General features: G+C 37.9%; 1 protein-coding gene across 1 annotated transcript in view; it reads left to right on the top strand.

Annotated features, from left to right (window-relative positions):
* The window catches only part of LOC140228695 (calcium uniporter protein, mitochondrial-like), a 100,504-nt gene extending 91,005 nt beyond the window's left edge, over positions 1–9,499 (top strand). Inside the window, exons 5-8 of the mRNA XM_072308964.1 lie at positions 3,283–3,443; positions 5,030–5,233; positions 8,123–8,239; positions 9,302–9,499. Of these exons, the coding sequence (XP_072165065.1) occupies positions 3,283–3,443; positions 5,030–5,233; positions 8,123–8,239; positions 9,302–9,397 (578 nt within the window). The 3' untranslated portion in view covers positions 9,398–9,499. The remainder of the gene's footprint in view (positions 1–3,282; positions 3,444–5,029; positions 5,234–8,122; positions 8,240–9,301) is intronic.
* Positions 9,500–24,296: the final 14,797 nt, after the last annotated feature.

The following is a 24,296-nucleotide window of genomic DNA, read 5'->3' as shown; positions in this document are numbered from 1 at the left end:
TCCTCATATTGTTTTTCATACGATGACATCACAAACTGTGGTGGTCCACTTATCTTAGGGATAGGGGCACCAAAATTTTACAAATCCATGGATAACTTTTCAGCAGATTGTCTGCTTTTCTTTGTGTCCTGCTATAATATTGCACTCTGCATTCACTCAACATTTATATCTGTTTTGGGTTTTTTTTTCCCCTGTGATAAATCTAATACTCATAGAATTAGGAGTGGGTCCAGTGGAGGGGTGACTGGATGTGTATAAAGAAGAAAGTGACAACAAGAAATAGATTGAGATCCCATGACAGAAACTACAGCAAAAAAAGAATAGCTCCTACATTTTAATATTTTTTGATAGTGGACTCTGTGACCAAAAAGATGAGGACCTTTCAAAGTCATTCAGTATGTTTGGCCAGCTCACCGTTCTTTTTTCACCTATTTCATCATCTTAAGGGGGACTTTCCCCTAAATATGTATGATCAGAGAGGTAGGAAAGCCTGCAGAGAAGTTTACCTTTGAGCTGACCAAGAGAGAGGGGCCATCAAGATCATTCAAATCCACGGTATACCACAGGGTGAAAGGTGGCGTAGGCTTTGCAGAATCCAATTTCCTTCCTTTTGCAGGGGTACTCTCTAGATTCATTTTCATGCCTCTTCAACCTACACGCATTCCTGATTTTAAATGTTTGTTTGTTTGTTTGTTTGTTTGTTGTTTTTTCTGTTGTAGGTCCTCCAATGCACTTTGATAGTAGTTATTCTCTTCAACATGATAAGCATTCCCTATGCTCATGAATATCCAACATGCATCAGCTCAGAGGAGGTAAAATGAGAGGGAAAAACTCAAGCAAAGCAAAGAGAACAAGATAGTTTTGACAAATATGTTAGAAGAAGAGAAAGTTTGATTTTATTGTGTGCTCTTGTATTTTCAGCAGAGCCAGAATATATCATGTTGTCTCAAGAATAATCATGTGATATGTAGCAAAATTTGTGGGAATTAGATTTCTGTAAAAAGACTCAAGTACTTGGAAGTTTTGTTACAGTACGGTAAAAGCCTCTCGGTACAAGTGCTGCTGTTCGTGCCCTGAATCCAAAGATGTGACCTTTTGATGAAACCACCCAAAAGTTTCCCCAAGAACGTGACACAGCCTTGTTCGAAACATGGAACAGCGGGTGTAACGTTGCGTCCCTCTCACTCATAAATGATGCAAAGCCATTGAACCTTCCGCTAGCATTACAACTTACAAGGGGCAAAAAATGTGACTGCCATACGCTAACAGTATGCCTTCTGGGTGCAAGGGTGGACTATGTAAACTGTATTTGTTCATGGTTGTTTATTCATGAGATACTGCATGCATCAATCGCAATCCCATGTAACAGGATCTCAAATCACAGAAAGATTTTTCTTTTCTTAATGGTCAGGCCTGGAATATATACATATTTTTTCTGTATCCATACATGTCATACCAGACTCTGGTGGCATGTGGAATGTGAATGTGGAGGGGGATTTCCCCCAGATCTTCAAATGTTACTCGAAGAGCGAGATCCATGTAGATGCAAACATGGAATTTGATTAAAGCCAGATGTATTTTGTATATTATGTAGATCTTTTTACCTACATGTATGTTCACATTTATGCATTCACTTATTAAACCCGGTCACCGTTTTGTGAAAATTGGTAGCCCTGAGAAGTTGTCAGTGTGTGACAATTTCAGTAAAATCCTTGGTTTTGATTGGCTGAGGAGCTGTGGTTATTGACTTTTACTCTGGTGACTGTCGGAGACTGAACATTTGTTGGGACTGACAACTTTCTTGAAACGGTGCCCTGATTTCCATTATATTTCAGATCATGCAGCCACCCCAGTGGGTTCTCACATTGTAAAAATGTGCCAACTCAGAAGCAGTTCTGCAACTTGTTCAAATGGCAAATTCTTAACCCGCTCAAGGCTGTACTGTCTCAAAGTTCTATTGCCATTGTATGTGATTGTCTTGTTCATGTGTATGAAAGGGTTACACCCCTAGCTAGACATGACTTGGCCATACAGATCATCGGGGAGTACCACGCGCATGCTCATGAGATGATGTACAACTAAACTTTGCTGAAGGGCAAAGATTCATTCGTCGATCCATAATTGCATTTTCTGTGAATGTTTCTCTAACATTTGGGTGCAGTTTGATTGTGCGGGTCATCACGGCGTGTGCTTTGATAGGGAATGATCAGATTCAAGACCAATGCTTTGGAGGGGTAGAGGGTTCAAAAGGTCTGCCAGCTGTCGTGAAATCTTGGTAGTCTTCAGTAATTTCATATTCTGATAGCAAGGTATAGATTGTCCTTTTTTGGACGAAGACAAAATGTCTTTGAAGGTGCAATACTGATCAGTGAATGCCAGTAATGTGTGTCAATTTCTAAAGGGTTTATTTGAGTCAAGTTATTTGTACGTCCTTTTATATCTAGAGGAAACTTGTGTTATTCGGGGAAAAAATGATGACGCAAAGACTTGAGCTGAAGGAGGAAGTAGCATTCACAATTGTTTTTATGCATATTTTTCTACATTCATGTGACACATGAATTCGGGAGGGAAGATGCCATCTCTATTTAGACTTTGTATCATCCATTTTGTATGAGAGGTTAATCAATGAATAGCATTGACATAATTTGTTTTCTATACTTATGTCCCCTTTGGCACAGCAAGTATACTGGTGAGCAAGGACATCATTTCTTGTTATTGTTTTTTAAATGTCTTTTTTCATTCTTGGGAGACTTGAAATGCCAGTTGTGTTCTTCACATCTGTTCTGTTCCGAATTACATGTTCACTGATTAGAAAGAATTCCATTTGTTTTCATTGTTTGCAATCAGTTGTGCAGCAGGTATACCAGCAGGTGAAGATGTCATGTATTTTGCATAAATTATCCCTATGCTCAGTTTTGCAACAGGTATCTCAGCGAGTGTTGATGTCATCTGATTTGGGTATTTCATTTTTCAGATTTTCAACAGGCCACCAGTGGGTGCAGCCGTCATTTGTTTTGCATATTCTATGCTCAGTTTTATTTTGCATATTCTATGCTGAGTTTTATTTTGCATATTCTATGCTCAGTATTATTTTGCATATTCTCTGCTAAGTTTTATTTTGCATATTCTATGCTCAGTTTTTCAACAGGTAACCCAGTCGATGATGATATAATGTATAGTATCTCTGTACTGTTGCTCACTTGTATGACATGTAAACGTGCGTGCGACGGTGTCATCAAATATCTTTTCTGCTCTCTATTCTTTGCATTCTCCGTACGACAGGTAAGCTGGTGAGTGAGGATGCGAGAACCCTGGCCGACGTGAAGTCGATGGTGTACCAGCTCTACTCCACGCTGCACGTAGAGCAGCACCAGCTGGAGAAGGAGACCGTACTACGAGGCAAGCTGGAGCAGCTACAGGTGGAGCTCGAGCCATTAGAGAAGGTAAGCCTAGCAGGCTGCTAAATTATCTTTCCCACATAAGTTCCGGACCCCGTGAGAGAATGTATGAATATTCATGAGACCGTATGACATAATCATTAACAAGACGCTCTAAGAATGGAAAAAGAACGTCTGCTTGCAGCGATATCTCGTGTGGCAAATGGTGTACGTTCAGACTCATACACTCGAGGTCCCAGGTTCGAGTCCCACTTTTTGCTTCAAATCCCACTTTTTGCTCTTTTTTTTTTTGGGGGGGGGGGTACTACATTTCTTAATTAAATTATTGAACTTTTAAAATTTTCAACACACCAAAAGTATTGCATGTAATACAAATAGTATCTCACATTATATTGCCGTTTATTCCGTCAATAAATTGAAGTTTTGAGACTTGGGGTCCGGAACTTATGAGGGAAAAATAATTTCGCTGGCAGGCTGGCTGGCTGGCTGGCTGGCTGGCTAGCTGGCTGGCTAGCCGGCCGGCTGGCCGACCACCAGTGGGAGGGAGTATGAGTGCACATAAACTTTGAAACTCATGCGCGCATAATCTTTTCATGTTAGGCCAATTCCAGAGAACTTTACATATGTTTGTTTTGTCTTGTTTTTGAATTAAATGCCATATTTCCCAAGATATTTGCATGTTATTATCTTTTTCACAACAGGGGTGTTTCACTGTTTGTGGTGTCTGTGACATTATTCTTGAAGGTTTTACTATGAGCTTTGTCATAGAGCAATATTATATTGTACGGTTCAGGTGGATACCATGGCCTACTGCCACCACCCATGGCCCTCCTCCACGAAGAGCAATATGTCAAATTCTTCTTATCAAGTGCTGCTGTAGCCAAATTTGGGCAGTATGATATTCTTTATTGGTGTAAAGTAACACTTGTCCTTTGGTTGTCTCAAGGGCACAAATGAAAGACAAAAATAAGCTCTTGATTTGGATACAGATAACCGAGAAGCAGAATGTGTTTGTTTGTTGTTTGTTAATTGTTTTTCTCTCTCTTTCTATCTACACTTGGCAGAATATCCTGTATTTTACCCTTGTTCAAAGTCATATACTTTCAATAGCAGGGCCTGAATTATAAAAATGCTATGCGGATGTGAGCAGTAGAGCCACTGGTTCAAATGGCTAAGATTTGAAGAATAATGTGACATGGTTTTTGGCCAGTCAATAGTTTGAGGTAAAAAAAGAAAGAAAAAATGCTCTTTTTCAAGTTTAAAGGATAGTATGGAAATTTTTATTTGCCATAAACTTTTGATCAAACGAACAGTCCTGGTGATGAGTACATTAAAGCAATTGACTATGGTATATTATCCACAATGTCCAGCTTTATCAAAAAATTCTACATTTAGTAGACTTAACTGCAGCCAGAGGTAAAACTTTTTGCTTCTCGTGCAAAAGTGTGTTTGAGTGCTGGAATACATTATATTCAAGGTGTGTAGTTTCGCTGGTGACGTCTCTAGATGTGAAACATTCCATATACAATTGTATCAAGCCAGCTTTCCAAAAGTAACTCACATATTTCTACCCATGCCCTGTGCTCCCCCTCCTAACCCCCACACCCTCCCCCATTCTTTTCCCTCTCCAGCTGAAAAGTGAACTGGACCTGAAGGCCAAGAAGAATGCCAACATGTGGGTGTGGGGAGGGTTGGGCTTCATGTCCGTCCAGTTTGGCCTCCTGGCCCGCCTCACGTGGTGGGAGTACTCCTGGGATATCGTGGAACCCATCACATACTTTGTCACCTATGGGTCGGCGATAGCCGCCTACGCCTACTTCGTGGTCACCCGCCAGGTGAGCCTCACTTCAAAATATCCATTTGTGACCCTGCATCACAAACCAACAGAAAGTCGGCAGACATGGATTTTTAGTTAAGAACAGATCCTGAAAGAGCAGACTCAAAGCTTTAACCCGTTGAGGGTGGACTAATTTTGCTACAACACGCATTTCCCATAGACACTTGCCCGAGTATACTCGGGACTTGTCCTCAATGGGTTAAAATGATGTATAACTCAATTCAAATGGACTCTCCTAACCTATCTAAATATTGAAAAGAAAGCACACACTCTCAGGAAGTGTGAACTGAGAAAAGAGGCTCTGAAGTACACGGTCTATTCAAGCACTAAATAATATTTATGAAGCCATGCTAGCAGTGCAATGAATGGGACAAAAGACAGGATGTAAACCACAGGAGCAACAACAATGAAGGGATTATCAGATTAAGCTGAAATTCAGCATGCTTTATTAACACAGTCTGTCCTTGATTAATACCCACTTTCAAAGCAGTAGCATCATCATTCTGAAGTTATTAGAGTTGAAAGTGAAGAGTGTGTCCAGGGTTTTCAAGATATGAAAAGGAGACTCTATAAGACACACCTAATCACACTCTTCTACAAAAAAAAAGTGTTCGAGAAAAACTGCTAAAAACATAATTTCTTGTTCATTTTATGATCCCAAACTTAAGCATAATGTAGAAGAAGACGTGCTCTTTCAGAAAATATGAAAAACTCAAGATTGGCTTGGTTGACCCATTTTACCTATTTTCACTCTTCACACAAAATCAGTGTGTTAGACTTTTTGTTGGTTTTGTGATGAACGGTCACATTTTTATCTAGCTTTTAAATAGTTTGCTTGTTTACCACATATGTGACCCTGCATCACAAAACCAACAAAAAATCGCCAGACATGGATTTTTAGCTAAGGGCAGATTCTAAAAGAGCAGACTCTAAGCTTTAAAATGGTGTATAACTCAATTCAAATGGACTCCCCTAACCTACCAAAATACTGGAAAGAAAGCACACACTCTGGAAAAGTGTGAACTGAGAAAAGAGGCTCTGAAGTACAGGGTCTATTCAAGCGCTTAATCTTTCACCAAGTCGTGCTAGCTGTGTGATGAAAGGGACAAAACACAGGATGCCAACCACCAGAGCAACAACAATGAAGAGATTATCAGATTAAGGCGAAATTGAGCATGGTCAATTAACACATTCTGTCCATAATCAATGCAAACTTTCAAAGCAGTAGCATTGGCCTTTCAAAAGTTATTAGACTTGAAAGTGAAGAGTGTACAAAGGATTTCAAGAAATGAAAAGGGGCCTCTAAGACATACCTGATCATTCTACTTTCCCCCAAAAAGGGGCTTTAGAAAAACTGCTGAAAACACACTTTCCCATTCGTTATGATCCCAAACTAATGAATAATGTAGAAGAAAGATAGTTCTTTCAGAAAATATGAAAAACTCAAGATCGACTTAGTTGACCCATTTCACCTGTTTTGAGTCCTCACATAAAATCAAGGCGTGCAACTTTTTGTTTGTTTTGTGATGCATGGTCACATATGTTCTGAGCTGACTTTGAAAGAGGAATATGCAACCTATATTTATGTGTATGTAATCAGCGTTTCATTATCGTTGTATGAATTCATTATTATATGTGTATGAACATGCCCCACATTAACTGTTTCCTCAGTTATATCCTGGCTTTTTCCTCTGTGTTTCATCCCATATATTCTTGCTTCGTTTGATTTGAATATTCAATACAGTGATGATTCAATTCAATTCAATTCAATTCAATTTTATTGTCCGTTTCCGGAAATTTGTTTTGTTTGCATGCATATCCGGTTACATTAATACATTATACATTTACAAAGCACACGTATACACTGTAACATAGATACATATTATGATAGACATGTATGTTGTTTGTACTCCATATTGCTTGGCCAATGATTACAAAACCGTTATAATTGAATCTACCTTTTTCGTCCACAAGTAGCAAAACATAGTGATATGTAACTTCAGGTTGCAAAGTGAAACAGCGTGAGACAGCATGTTCTTATACCAGTAAGTATAAAAGATATGAAAATCTCACACAAAGTGTGACCACCAATACCCCTTTCAGGTAATCGTGGATGCGGATAATAGGAGCACTAAGTCGTAAAATTTTGATTACATGAACGGGAGAGGAGTAAAAAAGTGCGCATTATTTTGATGCTGCTATTATGCGCATAATTGCAGCATGAGGAGTAGATCGAGAATACATGAATGCGTTTTACGACTTATCCGCACTAACATTCCACAGTTCGGTCAAAGGTCACTCGATTTCCCGCACAACCGCTGATTGCTGAGCTTAAGCGTGCGAGAGGTGTGCATACACGTGAGGATATTCACCGGAAACATTACGTCATTATAGAGGCGTGCGCCGTAACCATGACAAATAACTCCGTCCTTCGGGTGCTCGTAAAAGTAGTGCGCACTTCATGGGATATATGAACGCGATTTTGACTACTTCATCCGCATTATTTGGATGCGGATAATTGAACCGCGATTACCTGAAAGGGGTACAAGTGAATAATGGCCCCCCAAAACGAGAAAAATCCAGTGAGGCTGAAAATTGTAATCTTTGGCATACCCGTCAGAGACGTTTTCATGACATTTGCTCCTGTGACAATTACTGCCATGAAATATCTGCATGCTGAGCCAAACAGATTCTACTCACAAACATAACTTTAACCCTAATCCTAATCCTAATCCTCACATCTAACCAAAGCCTAAAACCCTATCACAAACCCTAACCCTAGCCCTAAAGTCCTTGGAGAAAATAAGATAGGAGCAATTATCGCAGGAGCAAATTTCATGTCACCGTCTTCAATATCTCATCGCTTCCTTTTCCGTCTTATCCACAGGAATTTCTCTACCCGGATGCAAAGGATCGCAAGTACTTAGTCCTGTTCCACAAGCTTTCCAAGAGGAAAAAGCTGGATGTCGAGAAGTACAACCAGCTGAAAGATGACATTGCTCAGGTACTGGAGGATAATCCCAGCATGCCCGGAAACTGTGATAAGACGGAGCTGCGTTATTGTAATACAGAGCACTGTCCATCGTACGGCATATTTTGTAAATGACTTGTCAGTGGTCCTTAGCTGTGTGTCGTGTATTGTCTCACCGGCAAGATTTGGCCTTAGCCCCAGCCATGGGTGGGACTAGGGGCTTTCCTACCCTTTAAGCCACTCTCATTTCCGCTGGGGTAAAACTTGACACTGTTGCTGTTCTTAATGGCTTTTCAGAAAGGGGAGTATAGTATTTGTAGATGAAACAAAAAAATAGAATGTAAAAGAGGAATCAATGTTATGATATTTCCATTCCCAACAAGATGAATTTTGTATCTATTCTGATAAAGTCAGTGAGTGACACATTTGCCTGTAAGTTTTGTTTTTCCTCTTATGTTGGCTTTCTGGTCAGTAGCAGATACGTTGATGCTAGTGTTTTTGAGTGCCTCAATGTCTTGGTTGCTGTATGTGCTACATGCGCACGAAATGCACGTAAGAGGGGCATCAAAGATTTGTAAATGTCGCACAAGAATGCAGTGTGTTCGTGATATATTAATTGGTCTTGAGGGAGACAATCATGGAAATATATCGATTGAGCCAGGAAAATTTTTCATGGCTTGAAGACATTAGAAAATGAAGATTACCTAGTGTTTTGTATGTGAGTCACACTAAACTGTCTTGTTGACACAAGTAAGATCATATAATTATCAATTTTTATTGTCAGTTTTATTATAATGACAATGGTGATGATTATAATCATCAAATGATGTTATGAAGTAATAGTATTTAGAAGTGATAGCCAGTATCATCTTCAACAGTGCAGTTGTTGTTTTCATTCATAATGTTTTCACTTTCCTAAGTCTTGTTACTTGTAGTATTATCATTATACAATTATTATGATATTGGTGAAGCATCTTACGACTTTACAAGTGTGTTTATTAAATGATAAATGAGACAAATCACGGGCCGTATGAAAGATAGTGACGGCTTTGTCCAAACTTACACTCAAGTCATCTCATTTTTCTCCCTTTTCAGGTGAAAGCCGACCTCCAGCGGCTACGTGACCCCTTGACCCTTCACCTTCCCATCCCGCCGGAACCGAGGGAGAAGGTAGAAGAGGAGGAGTTTTAAAGGGAGAGGTGGAGCAGAAAGGAGGAGGACGACCCTCTCCAAACAAGACCAAATTTATCAAGGAACATACTCACCAGAGCGTAGTGGACTTTTTACGTTGCTTTAACCTGTCAGCTCGACATATAAATCAATGATTTTGTGCTACAGTGATTGTATCAATTGCTTTTTTTCCAAAGTGTATGGAAAGTTTTGATCCTTAAAATTGTTTGATTCTACCCATTTTTTATAACTGATCTGAATTATAGACTTGTATGATCGTGTCATATTCTTTTTTTATTTTTTTTTTTAAAGTCCTTGCTCTTGCTTAATGCTGATTATCTTTGGTCGTTTATTGATGGTTTGCAATCTATAAAGCGCCATCATTTAGAGGGACTGGAAGACTAGTTTGTGTAAAATGACAGAGTGTTTCAGTTAGATCTGAGTAGCAAATCAGGTGTGGCAACTAAGAAGCGAAGAGTTCACTGAGCGTTAATATTTCATACCAAAGTTTATGTCATGCAAGTCTTTTGTTTATGTTCATTTTTTTTTTGGGGGGGGGGGGGAGGGGGAAGATGATTCAATGAATTGAATGAAAAAAAAATTCAGTCGCAATCTACTTCTCAAAAGTGGATAATCCAAGAAAAGGAGGAATACAGTAGGGTACCATATAATTTTTTCAGTCTTTCCTTTGACGTTTTAATTGTGGTGAATATTTCTTTCCTGGTTATGTTAAATCGGAGGTTAGATTTAGAGAGTGTGATATGTTGAAAATGATCCCAGTGACTAACGGTGGGATGAGCGTATTCGATAGTTTTCGTGAACAAAGAGAAAGAGAGAGAGAGAGAGCGTGAGTGAGAAAAGAAAGAGATACATGTATTCAGGTGTAAAAGTAGAATTAACGTAGAGTCATTTGTGTGTCTTACCTTGTCAATTGACTTGAGGAGGTTACTCACTTAAGAGAGGCCCTTTTCTTTTTTCTTTCTTTTTTCCTGATTTGCTTTTTTTGTGATGGGATTCCGGGAAGAAGGATTTTATTGACTCCTCTGGAAGTCAATTGGTCCATTTCTTTTCTCTTACACCGACGCAGATATTGACTGTGTGGATGATTATGCAAGAATGATGTCCTTGTATAGAGTGTTCCAACTTTTTGAAGTCCGTTAAAAAAAGAAAACCACCAAAAAACCACAAAAAAACACGCACATCATCAAACAGGTGACTTCTACTGCAGCAATAGCACACTGTAAATACAAGGTTGCTGTAAGACTGGAGCCTGTTTTGACCGCGACGGCTGTCCGCAGCGTGCTGCCGAAAGCGGCCGATGGACTGGCAGGCGTCTGCCCTATGCAGCTACTTATACTGCACTCAAAGTGCCACATGTGCATTTACGTAACAGGGTATACATGGCGTCGCTTTCAAACGAATGTTGAGAATAACGACGGAAAATGCTGCGAGTTCTCCTCTCTCGGCAGAGTGTGTGTGCATATCATTGTGTTCAACAGCTGTTCAGTAAGACTCGCTGCTTAACTTTTCCTTGTTTTAACTTCAGATATTCTCTTTCCTGGTTATTTTCTAACTCTGCACATGCAGTAATTTTTAGAAATAGAACAGACAAAAAAAAAGAAGGACTTTGAATGCTTGAAGATTATAACACTGGGAGAATGTATAGGGAAACCTTTTGTTAAAGAAATCTGTATAATCATATTGGGCAATAAGGTACTGGAGCATGTTCAAAGTTTACATGGTTTCCTAAGATGAGATGAGCTAGGAGATATCAAGGCACGCTGTTGTTGTCAGGCATTGCAGGTAAACTGTCGAGGTTATGTTCTGATTTGATTCATAGCTAAAGATTATTAGTTTAATATTATGTATTCCATATATGCAGGTACACATATTACAGGAACCTGACTTAGCAAATGACTGACACTATGAACATTTGTAGATCCAGTGATCAGATATTAAAGATTGATGAATTGATAGAAAAGGGGGTAAAACTGAAATAGTATATTACTGCACCAAAAATTTCAAAATTTCAAGTGCAAGAGGGAAGTGTTGTGCATTATTCAGTTATCGGTACTCAATGAAATCCTTCAAATTTATTATTTACGGAATTATCTTGATGCTTGCAGAGAAAGAAAAATTGGCCACTCTACCTCATAATGACATCATCAATGTACTTAAATATCCATCACTTGTGAGAGTGGATTAGTCTGGTATGTATCAGACTTAACTTTGACTAATTCATATATATGCAAGAATGGTTGATGCAAAGTCGACTGTGATCCTGTTGTAAATGTTGAGTGTAGTCCTGTTTTTAAATGATAGTGTGAATTTTTAGCTCTCTCGCTTTTCTCTCCCGAGAAATGTGTCATGCCTGAGTGGCATTTGGGTTTATTCTGCTCAGCGATGAGAAATATTTATGTGTGCTTAGGACATATTGGGATATCATTTATTTGAATCATTTAAGTGTGTATATGCTAATATTAGGTGTGTATATACCTGGATATTTGTAGAGACATGGAAAATGCTGTACATACATGTATGTAGTTTTTCTGGGGAGTTAGTTTATAAGGTAGAGTGACAAGTTCATGGATCAAGAAGCATAGACTACTAACATATCCAAGCAGAAACAAAGAACAAAAAAGTTAACAAAAGAAGCAGAGTATTTTACAGCTCTAGATTTGATATTGATATTTGCCATAAGGAGACCAAGCGGGAAGTGCAGGGTGTGCCGTTGTGACTTATGCTGCCATTCTTGAGAGATATGCTTTCTAGAGCATGGGGCATGCGACGTGTGGTACGGCCGTCGAGGCGAATTTGGGCAGTTTTGGTGGATGGTGGGCTGATCTGTGAAGATTCTTCCTCCACTTGCAGTTTTGGGTCGTAACCCTATCATTGACCGTCAACAACTGCAGTGCATAAAGATGTCCATGATACTTCAAAGTCATGGTGCCGAGAGAAGGTTAACCTTAAGACCACGGCATGATTTGAAGAACTTGTCCTTGTCTGATGGGCATCACTTTTCAATGCAAGGTTGTGGGAAGGAGACTTGTATAAAATGATAATTGTTAGTATTTTGTGGCATTCTATGCCAAGAAGGGACGGGGGATCAGGGAGAGGGGTGAGGGGGAAATTTATTGTGGCTTTGTACTGCTACACTGCTTGTGGCCACACCTGCGCGTGTGCCAAGGTGAATATTTTTTTTCTTGTAGCATTGGGGAGAGTGGAGTACCCATATGGTAATCATTCAGATTTCACGAGGGTAATCCACTCTACTAAATGATTGGTCCCTTACCCCCCCCCCCCCCCCCAAAAAAAAAAAAAAAAAAGGAAAGGGGGGGGGGGGGGGAGGGAAGAAACCTTGGATACAGACTTCCACAGAGCACTCGAGTAAAGGGTAATTGACTTTATTGCACAGTGCACCATGTAGTCAAGCATTTTGCTACACCCTCCCTGCTGGCGTCGTGCAAAGTTGCAAATCCACTGCATAGCGTGTGTCGCATCCTGACTTCCTATCGTTGGAAAACTTCCCAGTCTAGTGTCCAAACACTGTAATAACCATCTTTCTTTATTTCTCTCATGTTGAGTATTTAAATCCTTAATGTTTATTAAAGCATCATTACATCAGAGAGGTCTGTACCATAGGGAGTGGTCAGACACTTCTATATATGATATTTCATTTGTTTGGAAATTCAGCAAGTTTTATGAACATTTTACTTACTTTTTAAGTAAACAGAGATGTAAGTCACAAATGTTAAAGATAGACCAAGGAGTAGTATTATGTACTGATTGACTTTATGATAATTGTGTCAAAATGTCATAATTGTTCATTATCCAATTATTGGCAATTGTAAGAGATTTCAGGTCCTTAGTAGTACTTTTTTAAAGGGCCAGAAAGGACTTTTCATGGTGTGAAATTTAGCTTTAATGATTTTTTATTTCAGCTTTACCTGAGTTTGTACTGCTATATACAGTGTGTATTTAAAGATTCCTAAAGTGTCAGTTTTCTTCTTCAGGGGATGTTTTGCCAAAACAACAAACTCTTCAAACTCCTTCATATGCAATTTAAACTCCCTCTGTAGATATTGTCTCATGGAATCAGACTTGTTAGTGGAACATAACTGAAAGTAACGAGCTGAAGCTTTCAGATCGTGCTGCATGAAGCCACAGCAAATAGTAGCAGAGCAACTGTCATGTGGAACGTATACTTGCAGTTAGGTAAATTAGGCAAAAAAGAGGTCGTTGATTTCTGCAGTTCTGTATGTGCTACGATGCCACAATTTCACAGTGTGCTGTTGCTGGATGCGTAACTATCGAGCAACGAAAAGTCTGTATAATATCGCATGGAGAAACAGCCAATGCAAGAAGCTTATAATGATTTGACCGTAAGAATGTGTGAATTTTGAGATGTGGAAACGGCAAGTACCGTGACAGAGATGAAAAAATGGTGTGTCAGTCTTCATTTGATACAAAATCGAGAAGTAGAAAATAACACATCTATTAAATGGTGCGGAAAGTGTACTACTCAGTACGTTTTGTACTGATTGCAAGATTATTACCGATAACCCTGTTAATATTAAATAAGTTTGGGTTTACCTGCTTTGCAGTACCTCAAGTTATGATTCCAGTTGGGATCATATAAAGATCGTTTGTAAGGAAAAGGAGGTTGATTGTGAAGGTTTCTTGCTTTTGTTGTTGTTGTTGTTTTAATTCAGCAGATATTACTCAAGGCACGCATTGATGTATTTAATCACACAGCAGTACTGCAACAGCCATGCCTTCTTGTTGTTTGCTTTTTAATCCAGTGCAAATATTTGATCTACTTAGTTTATTGTCATACATTTTTGTTTGTCTGCAGTGGCATCATTAACGCTGTGGTATTCTGAACTAAAAAAAAAAAAAAAAAGTACTAGACATAGATATGCACAATTTTTCTTAGCATGCTGCATGTAGTTTGTACATTGTTAAAAAAAAAAGAAAAGGAAATTGCATTCAAGCATATTTTTCTTGCTAGGATATCTTTTTCTGCGTACTATGGTGTGTTTCTATGACTATGATTTGCCATAGCAATGAACTGATTTCATGCTGTAATATTAGTTAAGGGATAATTGACTTTAATATAAGGAAGAGGAGACAAACTGTAAAATGTTTCATACGGGCCTTGCGAGGTGGTGGTCTGTGTAGGTCGATAAGATAGGGTGTCCAAGATAGGGTGTCCGTTGGAATTTTGTAGTTTGTCAGAGTGATCTCATACTGTAAAACCGGAAATGTTAGTGTGCATTTTGATTTTCGAACATTCTTGTCTACACTATAATGCATCAGCTGCCAGTGGCAATTCATCAAAATTTCGTGCCGTGAAAAAGGCTGCCCGCTCATATTCCTGAAAATTTAATGTCGCAAACATTTCTTGCTTTATGATATGATGCACCACGCGTTACCCCGGGGTACCGTAGTACCCCGGGTTACCGTGTTGTGTAGCGCCACCTCACGTCCATTCGAGAACAGTCAGAGAAAAATGCATGCACTGTGTGCGTGTACATAGTCCTTCCCATGCCACTGCATGTTAAACTATGCGTGCATGAAAGCTGCGATACCACTAGCGTGTGCTTTAGTGTAGTGCAGTGCAGTGGCTAGCGCGCGCTAGCTCCAGCACCAAAATAATTTCCTCTTTTTGGCACCCAGGTACAACCTTTTTAAAAAAAATAAATAATTCAACAAAATGGCTGATTTTTATTTGGTACCCCGGGATACCATTTATGTCATCATATATGGAAAATTCTTTTACAGGAGGGCATTGTTTTTAAAGAACATTATTGGGTTTGTTTCAGTGCCTCGACTTGGAGGTGGGTGTTTCAGCTATCTCTGTGCACTGGGGGGATGGGTTCGGTGCTAACCAGCTCCCCACACATGGTTTGTTGACATGGTTTGGTCTCCATATGGTGTGATCACGGATCTTAGCTCCATAGTCTGATCTTATCATGCTGAAATGTCCCATTGTCCCATGCCCCCTCCCCCCCCCCCCCCCATCGCCATTTCCAAAACCCCCAGAATGCTTGGCCAGAATCCACCTCCTTAAAACCACAATCCCAGTCGCAATCCACGACCCAGATCCCAGACCGTTATCCTTGTGCCAAAATCTTCAAACCAGGTTTCTCTGCTGATCAGAGGGGAAAAAATGAAGCAAATGTCATTTTCCTCCAGTACTCGAGCTGGTGCAATTCAAAAAGATAAATGACGAAGTATGTGTATGTAATGCTGATACAACTATTAAAAAGCTTGTCTGAGGTGCAAAAAAATCTTTTAATTTCAATAGTTCGAGGGTCTGTCTTATAATGTATGGTTTATTGTTAAATTATGAAATAACAATCCAGCAGCTCCGAGACTAATACAGTTGCTTTACGTCAGGCTTACAGACTTCACTACTAAATGTACAATAATGTTGAATGTATGCATGAGAACAAAATACAGTGCAAAATTTTAATGAATACACATCAGACCAAGCGTTAGTAATGGAATAGGTAAATAATTATTGCAAAACATGAAATGAGATTTAGGATGGTACAGGGCAAGGTGGAGAAGGGCAGGCAAGACAGTAAAGAAATATGAATGGTAGAAATAGGTCCATTACACAAAAGGATGAAAACTATTAAAAAGCAAAACTCTCTCCCTCATGTCTTGCTACTGCTGAGATCGATCTGTTTATTTGCATGTGCCTTGATAAGTTTTAATTCATTTTGATATATGCCAAAATATGTACTGCAGCTTTATTTGTTGTTTGTATGTCTTCACTGCTTGACCCCAATTTTAATGTAAGTTTCCATGTCCAAAAAAATGAGTAGCTTGTCAACCTTTTTTTTTTTTGCACATACTAATGTAATGTATCATAGAAAAGATTGGAAATTTTGTCAATTTGCATTTACGAGAATCTGTTAAATGAGGTGATTTTTTTTTTATTTGAGCATTTACACTGGATATGTTCAAAGTTTGAAAAGGAGTATGTTATTGATACTATAGCATGGTATCCTGCTGAATAGCAGCTTTGCTTTTTGTAGGGAATAGAATGGTAATAGGGTGCTGTCTATAAACATGGCATTTTAGTCACTGTTAATCAAACTTTGGAACTATAATTACTGTAACTGGTAATATCTGACAGATTTCATGGCATACACTATCTTATCTTATATTGTCTTGTTATTCACTCATTACTGAGCTTTCTCGATGTCTTGTATCAAATTTGTTTCATAATTTATTTACTATTTGACTCTGAATGGAATTTTTTATGAAATGAGTATGAAAAAAAAAAGTGAAATATAAAGCATTTTAAGTGAATGATTGTGTGTCAAGCATCCTATTAATGAGTTGTTGAGAATATGGTTATGTAGTAGAAGCCAGGCTTCAGATGATGCATCACGCGTTACCCCGGGGTACCACGTTGTGCAGCGCCACCTCGCGTCCACTTGAGGACAGCCACAGAGAAATGCATGCACTGTGTGTGCGTGTACAGTCATGATTCCCATGCCACTGCATTTGATACTATGCATGCATGGTATACTAAGTACTGTTCAGTGCAGTGCAGTGGCTAGCGCGCGCTAGCTCCAGCACCAAAATAATTTCCCACTTTTTGGCACCCAGGGTACAACCTTCAAAAAAAAAAAAGAATAAATAATTCAACAAAATGGCTGATTCTTATTTGGTACCCCGGGATACCATTTATGTCATCATATATACAAATGTATCTCTGTACCCCTTCTTTATAGGGGTGTTGGACAGTAACATAAAAGAAGAAGAGGAAGATCACCTGTCTGTCCATCTATCTATCCTTCCATCTCTCCATTTTCCATCAACAAATCTATGCTGTGTATTTTCTCTATTTATACTGAAATACATAAATATACAATTTGTTCATTTCTCAAATCTGCTTGATTTTTCTTTCCATATGCTGTATACATTTATGCACCATTTCTTCATGTTGATATGAAGCTGCCATATCAAAGACTTTGGTTATGTTGATATTTTTATCTTGGTTATGGTATGGTTATAGTAGTAGTGATAATAACAATAGTGTTAAAGAAACAATGATAATTATAATGATACAAATAAGAGTCACATTAATGCAAATTATGGCCATATCAAAATCACAACCATCATCATTCTACGTATTATTATCATGGACACAAATTATAGGCCAAGATTCCAAAAGGTTTTTACCTGGAACTGTGGACCATTTGAGGGATGAAATCTTTGTTTACCAAGATTTTAAATTGGAGACAAATATATTTTTTGATTCAAATTACGCCATTTGTGGTGCTTGTGTGCATTAGAAAAATGAACTGCTATCCGCACAAGCAGATATGGCTGTACACTCTTCTGTGTTTTCTCTAAAAGCGACAATCCGTCAATTTTAAAAATGGTATTGATGATTTCTAAAGAGCCTTTATTACATTATACGATCAGTTCGACAACACATTAATATTTGATGTGTATATAACCACCTAGACTTTCAGGCAAATTAATTCTCCTTGCAATAGATCTTGCAAAAACCATCCCTCTGTATTAAAGCTACCTGTAATTGTTAGTCATTGTTTTGACACAGAATGGGCAGAACTGGGCAACCGTTTCATGAGGGTCGTCAGCCCTGACAAGTTGTTGGTCTCTGACAATCACCATAGTAACAGTCAGTAACCAGAGCTTCTTGGCCAATCATTACAATGGATTTTACTGAAATTGTCAGAGACTGACGTCAGGGCTTACAACCTTCATGAAACAGTGCCCTGGAGGCCTACCAAAAATTGACACGATGAGGACTAAATTGAAAACTGCATTTCATCCTTCACAATGAATAGAGTATCTCTTTTTATTTATGGGATAAATGATAAGATTTCAATTTTTCTTGTTTTTTTTCCACGAAAGCATATACGGCACAAACTGTGACTGTGACACACACACACACACACACAATGACAACACCAACATACAATCATACACACACACAATTCTGTGTGAATTAAAGGACGTCGGAAGAAAATAACACGTGTTGACAGCAATAGATTTTCATGTTTTTTTTTTTGTCATATTTCTTTAATTATCACAGCTGTTTCCCTAATTTTAAGATAATCAACTAAAAACTGACTAGTCCAGACCAAGATACAAAATGATTACACACCATTTCATTCTCTCCTCCAACTCGCTCTCTCTCTCATGCATTCATTCTCACTCTCTCCCTCTCTAACTTACAACCCATTGCTCTTCTTTCTATAATCGTTAAAAGCTTTATGTTCTCCTTTCATTTTGGCAGAAGAAAATGAACCTTTATATTTCATACACTGTCGTGAGCATTGAGCCATTAACAAAGGACAAAGACATCTGGTAAACAAAAGAAAATTTACATGAAACGTACAATTCATAATCTGCAAAATACTACAAAAAAATTATCGCAAAAAGACTATTTCAAGTACCTGGTATCTAAAATGCACTTTCATTATCATAATTGTTACACAACCCACAGCAATCTGGACAAAAAATATTCATAAAAACAATTGCTACGAAGTATGATGTAGTTGTTACCACTGAATAATCTTATCTCATCAATGAATCACTTTGCATGACAGACATGTACATGTATAAACTAATACCACAGTAACTGAAGTCACAAACAAACTGGCCAAATGAAAGGAGAGATTTCAAATCGAAGCTTGTATGTACATGCCGACAATCCTTGCACCATGTTCTTCTTTTCGAGTCTCGACAAATGAGGAAACTATTACGAGACGGTCCTGTTCCAAGCTACTGATCTGCCACCTGAAAGCTGTTTAACATTGTCCTTTATACTTCTAATGTACTCTAAACATCATCATACACTGTACTAATTTTGATGTCAGTGAAAATATCACTCAAATTATGCACTTTACTTCCCAGATATGACGTGTCTTTGGGGGTACGGGGTGAGCCTGTCCTCGGAAGTCAGTCAAAAAAAGACTGCATCCACCATTCTGAAACTGGTTTGACTGGCAAAATGAACTGGACGATGGCCATTAGATCTATGACCACAGACATGTTATTATGACCAAGACATAAAGCATTGACCCCTTTTCCCAGTATGACTTAATGTGGAGGAGTATTAAAGGCAAATGAAGTATAGTGGAAAACGTAACCTGTGCACGCAGAATCTGTCTAGAAAGTGATCACTCCCTGGTGTATAAAACGATAGCCTCATAACACACATGTTCTCACATACACGCACACACACAAACACTCACATGCACTGATACTTTACATGTTAATAACAAGAGCACACATGAATAAACCTCTTTCTGCCGGCCTCCACTGAAGTGCACACATGCTGGTGTATGTGGCTTTACATCTACGACATCACAAAGCCATGTCCACTTTATAGCAGTTTTTATAGAAACCCATCCGTGTTCTACTAAAAAAACACACACACAATTGGCTGCATTTACACAGACAGGCGATCGTGCTTGGTATTTCAACACGTGTACATTCAATCGCATGAGCACTGCACATTTCATTGCATTTTTACATTAAAGGCAAAGTTTATCATTCGTTTCAACTCAATGGCCCGAATTCACGAAGGTGGTACAAATAAAACCATGGTTTAAACCATGGACAAAAACCATGGAGTGCCAAGTGTCGCATTGAATATTTCGTTATGAAATCAGTCATTTCGTCGATGAAATTATTATTTTGTAACAAAATGACAACATTTTGTAACTAAATGAACATTTTGTCCACGAAACGATAATTTTGTTTAACAAAACGGTCATATTGTCGACGAAATGACCAATTTTAGTAACGAAATATTCCGTGCGAGACTTGGCGCTCCATGGTTTTTGTCCATGGTTTAAACCATGGTTTCATTTGTACCACCTTCCTGAATTCGGGCCTATGTGTACATTTTTATAGGCGAAGTGTATCAACCACGCTACACTAGTGGACTAATTGGGTGTTTCCCTATGTACAAAAATACTCTGCATTACTGAAATCACCATTCAGAATTTTTTTCCCATTTGTTTTCTCATCAGAAACACATAAAGCCCAAACCAGACCAATGTAATGAGAGTTATCATATCCATGTAATCCTAGATAAAGAAGTTCCTTCCCTATGCCTATTGCAGTGGATGTACTAGTATCAGTTTCATATATTTGTGTTTAAGACTGGAACAAGACTAATGCATCTCCTTTGCTTGACTCAATACTTTGATAGCTGAAAGTTACTGCAATACACACCATCCATTGGGATACCATATGACTGAACTATTACACCATAAAAATAGCATATTGTCATATCTTTCATAACATTACAATAAAAAAAAAATAAGAATAAAAGTTACAACTGGGAATATTTGCATCATGTGGCATTAAAAAACAATACCATTAACGTTTGACTTTCACATGACCCTTTGAGTCAAATACTCTACTAAACTCAAACTCTACTCAAACTAAATACCAGTACCCCACTCTTGTGTTTCAATGCACAAACAATTCCCCAAATGCTTGCATCTTGTCAACTGCAGAATGCAACCATTGACGCAATGGCTGACTTTAAAAAGACAAGGATCACCTCTTTACACATGTATTGGCTGAATTATTTACACTTTGCATTATTAACAAGGTAAAAATCACAAATAGAATTTTGAGTGTTTAGTCAAAATGACAACAAATGGACTGGGTTCACAAGCCTGTTACATTTATTCTGTCACATTTTGGTTACTTTTAGCGCTTATTGATAAAAGCGAAGCGGATTAAATATCACATCTCAAGCACAAACATTGACAAGTGATGCTGCTGTTCAATCAAATATTCATAAATAAAGTAAAATTCTTGTCTGACTCCGTTTTTCATCACTGTTGTCATTCTTTGTTTTATGTTTTTCATTACTCTGTTTTCATTCCTTATCTTACGTACACTGTTGGACCTGTGCTTCTTGCATATTCTGCACTATCAAATAAGAAACATTGCGATAATTCTGTGCTTTACACATTTCAGTATCGCTGTTAAGAGAGACCAGATGAATTGAAGTATTCCAAGTATTTCAAATTACTTTACAAATTATTACAAAGTGATGGCATATCTGAATATTGAAGGGGCTACATCTACCCTTCCTAGAAGAGTGATGGTGTGTAATAGAGGGTTTTCCCATTCAAACCTGTCCACAGGGAAATCTCAACGATTTATTTTACACTGCGATTTTCAGTAAGGGCGTGATGACCGACTAGGCCAGTTCCTAGAAGCATACATGCATATTTGGTATCCTTCCTATGGTATTTGGAATGCAAAACATTTATTTGGGAGATTTGTTGTATATTTGTTGGTTTTTTTTGGTTATTATTATCATCTTTTTTTTAATACCATTTGGATAGCTTGTAAAAAAAACAAACAAATGGCACTCATTTCTGTCATGCACTTTCTTTATTCAGAAAGTGAGGGAAAAATGTTGTGGGAACAGTCCTCCATTTGCATTTATTTTTTACCTGACCGGTATTGAAATCCCCCATTCTTCATGGACAAGATTAGCCAGTGCAGAAAACTGACAATGCCACATGTAACTTCGGCAAACATGCAGAACACCAATGGCAAAAACAAATCCATTCCCCCCCCCCCCCCTTCTTGTTTTTTAGCTCTTTTATTCTTGGATAATGAACATGCACTCCTTAAACAAAACTGACATCCACTTGCTGCGTTATGCATTGCTCATGGACCCCAGTCTAAGACATATGACGATACGTCATGCTGTTATGTCATTTATACACAAATCTGACCCGCAGACAGACATACATACTTTACATACATACATACAAACATACATACATAAGGCGATACAATACTTGAAAAGCTTTCCTTTAAAAGAAAAAAAAAAATAATAATAATATCCACTACCTCCTGCCGACACGGTACAACAACAGCTACAAACAATGCTAGAAGACAAATTACAAACACGATTAAATACTATAATTAATATAAGCATGCTATGCACAGTTTAAAATATAACATGCAGCAATGTGTTGATAATATTAAATAATTCTTTAGTGTTCTCTCTTGGTTGACCTTGTGCTACATTCACATATGAAAAAAAAAAGGGGCTCTTATACCTTTCTACCTCTAATGTAAAAAGGGGTGTGGTGTTTTGATGCAAAGGAGAAAAACAAACTCAGCAGAAAAATCCCTTCACGGGGAGGATTGCTAGCCTAAGATTGGAGAAAAAAAAAACCCCATAAAAATAGATAATGGAGTGCACATATCAACAGGAATCTTGCAGTTTGGAGATGGAAAGCCGCCCCCTTTTTGGAAGGGTTTAACAGCCCATAATTTTATGATTTTTTTTCTTTTTTTTTTTAAAGGCAAAGATTCGATTTAGCAAAGTATTTCATTTTATGAAAATTGTGGCTGTTGTATGACTTCTTGCACAAAAGATGTTAGGAGTTTATATTTCGTTTTCACTATTTACAAAAATTAATCACTGGTATCAATTTACTTATTCTCCTTTGCTCACTGTATTCCACATGAAGCATATACAATGACAAGAAAACAAGCCAGCACTTCAGTGGACATAGTGTTACTTATTTCCTGAAATGATATAGACCACTTCTTCTCCTCCTTCATCCATAAACAAACTGGGAATTTTAGTGGGAGGGTTAAAAACAAGCATGAATGTAAACTTAGCATAGATTTAATACAGGGCTGATATATTCTCTCACACATGGATTTTTTTTTTTCACAATAAGTTATTAAATTATCTGTTATACATGTACCTCATTTGAGGTAAAAAAAAGAAAGGATAATGATAATAACAATAAAACAAACTTTGACATAGCATCTATCTAGTTCAATTTTGCATTGGTATTCATACAGTAATATATTCCTTTTGTAGCAAGCATCATATCACATATATGCAACTCTACAGCCAGGGCCTGAAATACTCACACAATAGAAAATGCAAATAGCTCCTTATGTCTTCAATTTTCAGGTAAAGTGAAGCTTCAAAGGTCTATCTTTTAGCACCTGTGAAAATAGATCGCTTCAGGTGGGTTTCCACATCACTTTTCTCTTCCAAGCAAATCCACAGTTTCATTTCAGCTAAACCTCACCTTTAATTCAATCCTTCATTAAAAAAAGAAACAAAAAATACTATACATTCATTAGGAACAAATGTAATCATCTGATGTTTAAATGCCATATACTCGAGCAAATGTATGCAAAATCTTGATGGTTTATACACGGTTAGGTAAATGACTGAACATTAGAAATATCAAATATAAAATGACAAAAAGCTCATCTGTAAAATAAGCTGATGAATACGACATTCACGCACTCACAGAAATACAACTCGAGTATCTTACAGCACATGACGGTGAATCTGCGATCCTTCTAAGCCAACAGAAGAGTAGACATACAGGCAAGGTCCTCCAAAACAATGCCAGGTACATATCTCAGTAAAATATTGATATCTTTTGTCAGAATCAAATAAATAACCAACAAACGGAAGCATAACTATCTACACCTGCTGCAAGATCGACAATCTTGCCTGAAATAGAACACATAATTTACACTTAGAAGTTTACTGAATCCAGCCATTGAGAGATTACCATTGCTTGCTATAAATATTTATATCATTTGTACAAATCAGTAAAGAAATTTCACATAATTTGTTAAAGACTTTTTTTTTTTTTTTACATACACATCAACATAACGTATAGGCTCAAGTAACAAAGTTAATCTTGCTTTCTGTCAAATTGAATTTTACACTGAATTTCAGTCATTTACAGTTTTCTTGTTTCTCTATCAGCTAACGCATTCCTCTGTGTTTTCTTCCAATGCAAGCACATCTTGATGAGACAAAAACCGCTACACACAAAATAAGCGGCAAACGTATCAATCAAATGACTTGGGGGACACACAAACAATAACA

The sequence above is a fragment of the Diadema setosum genome, chromosome 5 (assembly GCF_964275005.1).
Source record: "Diadema setosum chromosome 5, eeDiaSeto1, whole genome shotgun sequence".
NCBI lineage: Eukaryota > Metazoa > Echinodermata > Echinoidea > Diadematoida > Diadematidae > Diadema > Diadema setosum.
This window is presented reverse-complemented; position numbering and strand designations above follow the sequence as displayed.